The sequence below is a fragment of the Bison bison genome, unplaced genomic scaffold (assembly GCF_000754665.1).
Source record: "Bison bison bison isolate TAMUID 2011002044 unplaced genomic scaffold, Bison_UMD1.0 scf7180017864180, whole genome shotgun sequence".
NCBI lineage: Eukaryota > Metazoa > Chordata > Mammalia > Artiodactyla > Bovidae > Bison > Bison bison.
The window spans coordinates 9520185-9531089 of NW_011494752.1; the positions used below are offsets into that span (position 1 = coordinate 9520185).

Genomic DNA, 10905 nt, shown 5'->3' on the forward strand with positions numbered 1-10905 from the left:
CAGACTCCACTATGCTGTATTTTCAGCCCAAAGCATTTTCTAATTTCCCTTTGGATTTCTTCATTGGCTACTCCTAGCCCCAGGTTCCAGAACTGTCCAGCCTACTGATTTCTAGCAGTTCTTTCCTACAATGGGCATTTTTACCCTACTGTGTAGAGACCAGTACTTGGCCAAGGCCTTGTAAGGACCTCTCTAAATATCTCTGGAGCCTCTTTTCTGTGCAGGCCTTTCTTTTTCCAATACCTTGTCCTATGAGTTCCAGTCACCTTGGGCTCTCTGAACTTCAATTTCTGACTCTTCAACTCAGTTAAGACAATGAACTCGCTAGGCTTCCTCCTCCCTGCACGTTGAAAACTGCTTTGGGGAAGTGAACCAGGTATTACCTCAGTGTTACCCTTCTTGCAGGGGCTACAGCTGTCTACTGCCCGTTGCCTAGTATCTGGAAATAGTCATTTCATTCAGTTAGCCAGTTTTCTGGTTGTTTATCATGAGAGGGCAATTCCTAAAGGCAGGAGCAGAAGTCCCCCTATGTCCTGCACCCTTGTATCTAGATCTAATTCTTTTTTGTTTCATGCAGGCTGGGTCCTTACCTTTGTGGACTTCTCTAACGGCTGATCACACTGGGCCTGCTGCATCACATCACTGACTATCATTTTAGCAATCTTCCAAGCTAGCTCCTCCTGGGCCTAAAAAAGTAATTAAATTGTTGATAACAGTTATTTGCTAGAAGAATCAACAAACATTAGTGTTCTAAACACAACTGCATATACATATCATTTCTATGTATTTGGAAAGAAGCACATTCCTATTTATCACAGGACCCAGGCCACCCTCTGGTTTTGGTGTATTTACATATGATTCACTGGCCCCTCAGAGTCAGCTACAGGCTAGCCAACAGCATGACTAGTTTCATGTTAGATGGTTAAAATCAAACATTTTTCTTCTTCCACTCTCGTCTTTCAATATACCTAACTATCCAAAAAAGCAAACCTCTATTTCTGAAAGTGTACCTGACAGTGAGGAAGGAAACGTTTGAGTTCTGTTGTGGCACTGATCACTGATGTCTGCTGACTGATAGGAACCTGACTGCTTGACTGTTTTCCGTGGTCAGAGTCTTTGGACAGAGGACCACCGCCCCCAGGCAACTGTGAGATCTTGGAAGGGCCACCCCTTCCTGTCACCTCTGAGACAAGGAAACAATAAGGTGCCGTGCTGCTTAAGCAAGAAATAAGGAGAGAGAAAGCCTGAAACCTTACTTGGAATAAATGCCCCTGATAAGCCAGAATCTTTTTACACTAAAAGTAGAATTTACCTCATCAGTATTTCCTTGCACCCATTTCTTCATAGCTTGAGAGAACATGGATCCTAGTAAACAAAGCCAAAGTTGAATGCAGACCTCATGCATAATTTTGCATTAAAAAAGATTATTAAAAGCCATTTCCCAGTTTTTAAAAGATAAACTTTAAAATTTTTTTAAAAAATCATTTATTTTTGGCTGCGCTGGGCCTTCGTTGCTGCATGGGCTTTTCTCTAGTTGCAGCGAGTGGGGGCTACTCGCTAGTTGTAGCGCTTCTCACTGTGGTGGCTTCTCTTGTTGCAGAGCACGGGGTCTAGGGTATGCGTGCTTCAGTAGTTATGGCACATGGGCTCAACAGTTGTGGCTCCTGGGCTCCAGAGCACAGGCTCAGCAGTTGTGGCACACAGGCTCAGTTGCTCCGCAGCATATGGGGTCTTCCCAAACTAGGGATCAAACCCACGTCTCCTACATTGGCAGGCAGATTCTTTACCACGGAGCTACCAGGGAAGCCCCAAAAGATTTTTTTTTAAAAAGAGAGAGAGAGATATATATATATATATATATATTTTTTTTTGTACAACCTCACTCCCAAATTAAGGCATATAACCATTAACAAAAACTGATTATATTGTTCCCATAAGAGAATATTTAACTTGCAAATATTATGGCTTGAAAAAACTTGGAAAAGCTATTTTAGAGCTTGAGGTTTTTCTTCTGTTCTCAACTAAAGAACTAAAGAAACTATCAACCAGTGTTAAAATTTGCAGTAAACATTCAAAGATCAAATAAAACCAGGACCAGGATCTGGCCTTGAGGGCAGAATCTAGCAATACATCAGGAGGTACAATCCACTGACAGGTGGATGGACATAAATCTTTCAAGACCAGCTCCTCTACAAAAGGGTTTCCAGTGCAGATGCCGCTGCTACATGTTGGATCTCTGGTCTGCGAATTCGCTGGTAAGATCAGCGTTTTAAACAGCCAGGCTCTGTCCAGGCTGTAACAACTTCCTAGGAGACACACAGCCTCTTCACACTGCTACTGCTACTGCTAAGTCACTTCAGTTGTGTCTGACTCTGTGCGACCCCATAGACAGCAGCCCACCAGGCTCCTCCATCCATGGAATTTTCCAGGCAAGAGTACTGGAGTGGGGTGCCATTGCCTTCTCCAACATCTGTACTTAATACACTGAGGCACCACCGAGGAAGGAGGCTAGCTTCTATTTCCATGAGTTAAACACACAGCTTATCCTTTCATGAATACAAACGGGCTCACATTCTAACTCTGCCTTAAACCAAGTGGCTGGCAGACTGTTTCTCAGGCAAGATCCTGATTAGTTCAATGACTGGGTAGTCTATAGTAAACTGTAGCATTCATGAAAAATACAAAACCTGGACCACTTCCCCTTAATACTTTGTATTACTAGCCAGAAGTCGAAATACTGGTCTTGTTAAACTTTATGGCCAGGCACAGTCAATATTACATGGCCACAACATTACATGTTCTGCCTAAAGTCTCAAACGGCTGTTGAACCCACTGAATTTCTTGGCGCTCAGCTCTTTCTCCAGGCTATTGACAGCCTCTACTTGCTAAGGTGTCCCCCTCTTCTAGCAGCACCTCCCCCGCTCCATAGGAGCTTCTTCAGGATCCCGTTGTTTCCTCACCACTTTCTCTGGGGTATCTCATCCCCTCCTTGGCTTCAACTTCCTTCAAAATGCAAATAACTCAAAAATTTGTTCTTGGGTGTCATACCAATACTTAACTTAAAAATTGTCCTAAGACATTTCAAACTTAACCTGCTCCAAGTCGAGCTCTTCTCTCATATACTCTTTTTTTTGTAGCCTTCATCTCAGACATTAATTTAATCTTCCATTGAAAATCAACATCATAATGTTTTATCTAGAGAACCCATGTTAAAACCTCATCTGCCTTCCTCATTTACTCTCCCTGTGAATCTGTAACCAAATTCCACGGTGGATGTAGTCTCCTGAATTTCCTCTGTAAGTGTTATAAATCTGACCTAATTCCTGCTACCACTACCTACCCTGAAATCCTCCTTTCCTTCTACCTACGTTACCAGTGAATCCTACTCCCTGAGTAGCCTCTGACACCAGACTCTCCCCAACTGCACTTTATTCCCAGACTATGGCAGAAAGAAGCATCTCACTGCACTCTGCTAGAAATCCCTGCGGCCCAGAAGACAGGACCACAGGCTTCCTAAGAAACACATGAGGGCACTCACAGGGCACACACAGCTCCATCTTCCGCCAGTGCACCGCCACTGCAGGGACCACCCGCTCACAACATCCCTTACAATTCCTTCTTGTTATACTTTCTCCTAGATGGTGTGAAGGTGACTATTAAAACTACCTTGCTTGACCTGAAAGTAAGGTTCCCACATTCTCAGAAGCTTCTGAGATACAGCCACCTTAAAATGTGGCCCTTCCTTCTGTGCTCTATCATCAGGGCTTTAAAATCCAAAATAAAACTATAGGTTGGCAAATGACAAACACTCTCTGCAGCTACCCTCGGCAAGGAGAGGAAGGGAGAGGAAGCAGAGCTGAACTGCAAACAACTGCTGTCAGCACAGTATTCTGAGCCATTGTTTCATGCAGATGTGCCTTCTGTAATGGGAAAGCAAGTTCAGTAACTTCTGATTCAGAGACAGAGACTGTGTGGAGACCTGACTACACCAAGCCCCTGGACTCACTCCTGACTATAAACACAAGGTTAAAGACATGATAGCTATTTTGTAAAATAAACAGTTTAAATCTTCAACAACCCTTCACTTACAGGCAATGACTAACCTGAGTAAAGGCGCGATACAATGTATAAAAACACCACAAACCTTTTGATTTCTTTACATCAGGTTCAGGCTCAGATTCTCGGATGAACTGACCCAAGTCACTAACTCTTCCAAACGTCATCTTCCTAAATAAGTATGAAAAGAACACAATGTCTAACAGTCTATTTGAAATTAAGAAAAAAAATTAAATTTAAGCATCTTATCTAGATCTAGAGAATGAGAAATACAATTTATACCTATCCATTTTACTTAGAGTGGGACTTATCTCAAAAAGAACTGTCCCCCACAGAAAGCAAACTTTCTCTAACCTATTAATACCAAAACCCAGTTAATACCAATAACCCCTTAATACCAATAACCATCAATGCCAAATAGTAACATAACACACTATGAAATATTTAGCAACAGTTATGAGCTATAATTAACATTATTTATGGAATAGCACAACACAGTTAAGATGAGGTAAATATGTGTAGACTAACATAGAAAAATCTCCAAACTCACTATTAATGAAAGTACAAGACAGAAATGGAGTGTAATTTCAATCACTTAAACATAAGCCAACAAAAAGATACACCATAACGTAACAGTGATTATCCTGAGAAGGGGAGAAAACAGGCACTGGTTTGTAATCAAAGGGCACAGAAGCCTTATTTGTAAATTTCATTTTTGGAAGAAGAGATCAATATATTTGTATTAGTTAAACTTATTTAAAAGAAGAAAATTTTGTAATGCCTATATATTATTTCATCTCAGGTAAAGTGGATCTTATTCTAGAAACAGCCTTCCCAATAAGTCAGTTAATATATGGGTGCCAATACACCGACTGCTACAGATTTGTTTGCCTTTAGAAAAACTTCAGGAAGATGCTAGAACCATTAAACTAAAACAAACACTAAAATCTATCTCTAAAGATAGAGGGAAAAAATCATTATTTCTCTCACACAAAGACGACCTTCACAACCCAGATAATCACGATGGTGTGATCACTGACCTAGAGCCAGACATCCTGGAATGTGAAGTCAAGTGGGCCTTAGAAAGCATCACTACAAACAAAGCTAGTGGAGGTGATGGAATTCCAGTTGAGCTATTCCAAATCCTGAAAGATGATGCTGTGAAAGTGCTGCACTCAATATGCCAGCAATTTTGGAAAACTCAGCAGTGGCCACAGGACTGGAAAAGGTCAGTTTTCATTTCAATCCCAAAGAAAGGCAATGCCAAAGAATGCTCAAACTACTGCACAATTGCACTCATCTCACACGCTAGTAAAGTAATGCTCAAAATTCTCCAAGCCAGGCTTCAGCAATATGTGAACCGTGAACTTCCTGATGTTCAAGTTGGTTTTAGAAAAGGCAGAGGAACCAGAGATCAAATTGCCAACATCCGCTGGATCATGGAAAAAGCAAGAGAGTTTCAGAAAAACATCTATTTCTGCTTTATTGACTATGCCAAAGCCTTTGACTGTGTGGATCACAATAAACTGTGGAAAATTCTGAAAGAGATGGGAATACCAGACCACCTAATCTGCCTCTTGAGAAATTTGTATGCAGGTCAGGAAGCAACAGTTAGAACTGGACATGGAACAACAGACTGGTTCCAAATAGGAAAAGGAGTTCGTCAAGGCTGTATACTGTCACTGTGTTTATTTAACTTATATGCAGAGTACATCATGAGAAACGCTGGACTGGAAGAAACACAAGCTGGAATCAAGACTGCCGGGAGAAATATCAATAACCTCAGATATGCAGATGACACCACCCTTATGGCAGAAAGTGAAGAGGAACTCAAAAGCCTCTTGATGAAAGTGAAGTGGAGAGTGAAAAAGTTGGCTTAAAGCTCAACATTCAGAAAATGAAGATCATGGCACCGGTCCCAGCACTTCATGGGAAATAGATGGGGAAACAGTGGAAACAGTGTCAGACTTTATTTTTCTGGGCTACAGAAAATCACTACACTGTAAAAATCACTACAGATGGTGACTGCAGCCATGAAATTAAAAGACGCTTACTCCTTGGAAGGAAAGTTATGACCAACCTAGATAGCATATTCAAAAGCAGAGACATTACTTTGCCAACAAAGGTCCATCTAGTCAAGGCTATGGTTTTTCCTGTGGTCATGTATGGATGTGAGAGTTGGACTGTGAAGAAGGCTGAGCGCCGAAGAATTGATGCTTTTGAACTGTGGTGTTGGAGAAGACTCTTGAGAGTCCCTTGGACTGCAAGGAGATCTACCAGTCCACTCTGAAGGAGATCAGCCCTGGGATTTCTTTGGAAGGAATGATGCTAAAGCTGAAACTCCAGTACTTTGGCCACCTCATGTGAAGGGTTGACTCATTGGAAAAGACTGATGATGGGAGGGATTGGGGGCAGGAGGAGAAGGGGACGACAGAGGATGAGATGGCTGGATGGCATCACTGACTCGATGGACCTGAGTCTGAGTGAACTCCGGGGGTTGGTGATGGACAGGGAGGCCTGGTGTGCTGCGATTCATGGTGTCACAAAGAGTCGGACATGACTGAGCGACTGATTTGATCTGATCTGATACATATATTTATTTTACAAATTTAAATTTTATAAATTAACATATTTATTTTACATACAAGAAACACTATAGAAATAAAACATCTTGCAATTGACAGTCTTTCTTAAGGTCTGAAATAAATGAACCAATCATTCCTTAAGAATAAACAGCATCTTTGGGAATTAACTCATTTAGCATTATTCTCTACCATTTCCTGAAAGAAGAAATAAAGATTGCACAACAATGACGCAGCTGAAGACTGAGTCGCCAAAATAACCTTCTATTTACTTCAAAGCATTTTCGGGACTCCTTGGTCTCCCAACTATCACTTTACTTTCTGGAAAAAGCAATTAAGCATGTTGAAATCCCCTTTCATGGTACTGCCAGGACTGGGGTGGGGTAATCATCCATGCCTTTACACAGGTTTCTGTGTTTTCAATCCATCTTTAGGGAAGAGGAAGTGATATTATGATTTGATCTGTGGTAAAGATTGAGAAGTGCTGTATCACTGCCTTTCTGTTTTAGGATAAAATAAACAACCAAGTTAACTGCAAAATACAAAGGAATCATTCTATTCCGTTTCCCCAAATACAGCTGGTTCCCCATATCTGCAGGTTCCAGATCTACAGACTCAATCAACGACCGATTGAAAATATTCAGAGAAAAAAAAATCTAGAAAGTTTCAAATAGCAAGACTTGAATTTCCTGTGCACTGGCAACTATTTACACAGCATTTACATTGTATTTACAACTACTTACAAAAAACTGACGTTCTGTTAGATATTATAAGTAATCAAGAGATGATTTATACGGGTTTAAAATACCAGGCCATTTCATACAAGGCACTCGAGCATCCTCAGACTCTGGTGTCTGAGGGGGTCCTGCGATCCCCTTCAGTTACTGACGGCCAATGGTACAGTATGTACCAATGGACAATGGTATAGTCCATGATAAATGCTTCAGCGTCTTTGTAGTTTAAAACAGAGACTTCAAAATAGCTAACACAGGAATCAAATGAAACATGGACAAGACAGCCTAGCACACATTATGTAAACATGACATGCATCAGTGTCATACACAGCGGTGGAATGAGGATGGCAATGGAATCCACTGAGTGCTCACTGCTATCAGGCAATGTTTTCAATGCTTTTCACGTACTATCTCATTTAACCCCCTCACCAACCCAACGAAGCAGGACTCATTCTCGTTTCACGGATGAAAAACTGGAGAGCATTAGGCAGCTTGCCATCAGCAGTTGAGCCAAGATTAAGCCCAGGAAGTCACTCCTGAGCCTTCACCCTCAACTGCACTCTACTGCACTACATGTAAAAGGGGAGGGCATAGATGAGACAGTGGAAACAACTTTACATTTTAAATTAAAAAAATTTTTTTAAAAAGATGCTTACCCTGCATATGTCCGTTGATACAAAGATTCTGGATCCAGACTTGCAGCATCTACAATTATCGCTTCATCAAAATTTTTCAGAATCTTAACACTGGCTTTTTTCACACTGGACTACAACAGAAATTGTGAAATTAGTGTATGTTATTCAGGAGTCCAGTCAGTCCTGGGTTTGGAATGACAGATTTATACAATATCTTCAGTGTTTAAAACACACACACTTTCCACTAAATCCTGTCACGAATGAGATGCTTAAAAGCAATGATCCTAAGACTCAAACATAAGTGCAGGAGCTAAGCACAATACCGATGCATATGACGTGTGCATCCATAGGCCACATGTGTTTTCCCTAAGGAATCGAGTTCCAGCAACTGAGCTTATGTTCTCAACTGTGTAAAGCTCCTTTCTTTCATGCAGATGTATCTTGGCTGATAAATCTAAAGTCCAACTTTCATGGGATCAAAATGAATGCTTTTGATTCTTAGTGTGGCCATGTGACAAAACAGATGGAGGAAACTTGCTAAGATGATAGTATTTTACCTCCCACTCCTCATGCCCACAAAGAAAGCAAGAGAGAACTGGTACTTCTATGAAATAGAGGCATGGGTTGACCCAGTGACTCCACTTCTAAAATTCAATCATAAATAATTTATACAAAATGACTTATACACAAGATTATTTGTTGCAGCATTGTTTAAAGTAACAACAGATTGATCTGTGGAGTTAAAGTCCTCCTTCCCTATCAGAATCCTGACTAGCTTCTTCGTAGACATGGACAAGCTAATCCTAAAATTCATATGGAACTGCAAGAGACCTCAAACCATCAAAACAATCTTGAGAAAGAAGAACTAAGTTGGAGGACTCTGATTTCCCAATTTCACAACTTATTACAAAGGAACAGTAATCAAGACTGAGTTAAACAGTCATCATTTGACCCAGCCATCCTACTCCTAGGTATGTACACCAGAGAAATGAAAACATACATCCACACAAAAGCTGTACAGCAGCGTGATTCCTAACAGCCAAAACAATAACCCCAACGTCCACAGGCTGAGGAGTGAACAAAACGTGGTGTCTCTACGATGGAGCGGCACTTGGCCATAAGAAGAACAAAGTTCTAACACATGCTAAAACCACAGATGAACCTCAAAAAAGAAGCCAGCCACAAAGACAATGTATCACAAGGTTCCACTTACATGAGACATCTGGAACAGGCAAATCTATAGGGACAGAAAGTCAACTAGCAGTCACCTAGGGCTGGAGGAACGAGGACTTGGAGGGCGAGAGTTAAAGGGTACAGGCCTCCTTTCTTGGGTGAAAAAATGTTCTATAACTAATTGTGGTCAGAGTTAAGCAACTCTATAAATATACTACAAAACCACTGAATTATACAGTGTAAATGGATAAACTGTACGGTATGTGAAGTATATCTCAATAAGGTTGTACAAAAAAAGAAAGAAAAGAGGAGGACAGTGGCAGGAAGGGGACAAGAGTGTCTGACAACCTGGTAAGGTGCTCTCTTTCTTGATCTAGATGCTGGTCACATGGGTTAGGTTTGCTTATCTAAATTCTTCGAGCTCTACATGATTATGAAATGTAGACTCTTCTGTAACATATTCTTATACTTCAACCAAAAATGTAAAAATACTTTTTATGGTTAGCACCTAGACCTTTGTGTCTAAACAAAAACAGCATTCTACTGGCTTGGCAAAAAAGTTAATTCGGGTTTGTCAATCGTCAGAAAGATTTTGGTCAGAATATCTAGTAAGTAGGCTAATTTTATCTCTCCTTGTTTCTTCCACAACCTAAAGCATATAAACGGGGTCTATAATGCTAGAATCTGAGTGAAAAGATCCTAATGGCTGGGCACACGGGTTACTACCTGAGAGGTGGCGCTGTCGGCAGCCCCAGGGTGGGAGTCGTCAGGAGGACCCATAGAGCCTGGAGCCGTCAGCGAGCCACTCCCTCCCAGGAACTCGTCTCCTCGAACCGAGTGGATGAGATCGTTCAAGTATTTATAATACAGATTGCTGGACAAAAAGCCAGGCAAAAAGACCTGAAAGAGAAGACACCTTGTTAATGCTACCAGTTTATAGGCCCCCCCCGGAAAACTAGCCGTGAAACTACTGAATCTGGACTTCCTAGTGACCAGGGAGCGAATGTAATTTGAAATTAGATTTTTCTGGTTTGTTACAAATACTGAAGTCTTCGTGTATATGTTGATTTTGACTTCTGGACGTATTTCTTTAAGATAATTTACCAGGAGTGTGACTACTGAGTTCAACTCATGAAAACTTCAGCTTTGATAAATCCTAAGGATAATCACTAGCAGTATTATCAAGGCATCTATTCTGACACAGGCTTTCCAACACTGGCATCTGTTTTTTCATATCACCGTTATATAAACATCTAATGTACACAGATGTTTACGTTTGCATTTAAAAATTATTAATGATCCTAAGCTCCCATTATTATTACTGGCATTTCCTATGTTCAACTTTTCCTTTACTGTATTCACACAACTATAAATATTGATGTCTGTGTTTCACATATGCCTTCCTCCTAGACAGAGCTGCAGGAGGGCAGAAACCATGTTTTTTCTTCTGTTTACCCCTGTAACAACATCCAGCATAGAAATACTCGAAGTATTAGTGAAGGAGGCACACGTTGTTCTCCCCATTTACCTACTTGATAGTACTGTATGTACTTTGATACTCTATTTTTCTCTTTTATTATCCAGAAAGTTTACATTCTTTGTATGATATAGATCTTGAAGTTTCCCTGTAAGATTAGACAATGTTTATTTTAATCATGAAAAAATGATCAGCCCTGGACAAGAGCTATCCAGTTTCCCAGCAGCGCCCTGCCACACTCCTGACAC

The 10905-nt window shown here is 40.8% G+C and overlaps 1 protein-coding gene across 3 annotated transcripts in view; it reads right to left on the reverse strand.

Annotated features, from left to right (window-relative positions):
* Window positions 1–10905, reverse strand: part of AKAP10 (A kinase (PRKA) anchor protein 10) — a 46312-nt gene that overhangs the window by 8281 nt on the left and 27126 nt on the right. For 2 of the 3 annotated variants that reach the window (XM_010842933.1, XM_010842932.1), the window contains exons 10-14: window positions 9907–10080; window positions 8029–8138; window positions 4145–4227; window positions 1313–1365; window positions 591–686 (exon numbers count right to left, since the gene is read on the reverse strand). In XM_010842933.1, the coding sequence (XP_010841235.1) occupies window positions 591–686; window positions 1313–1365; window positions 4145–4227; window positions 8029–8138; window positions 9907–10080 (516 nt within the window). The remainder of the gene's footprint in view (window positions 1–590; window positions 687–1312; window positions 1366–4144; window positions 4228–8028; window positions 8139–9906; window positions 10081–10905) is intronic. The other variant, XR_825542.1, reaches the window with a different exon arrangement.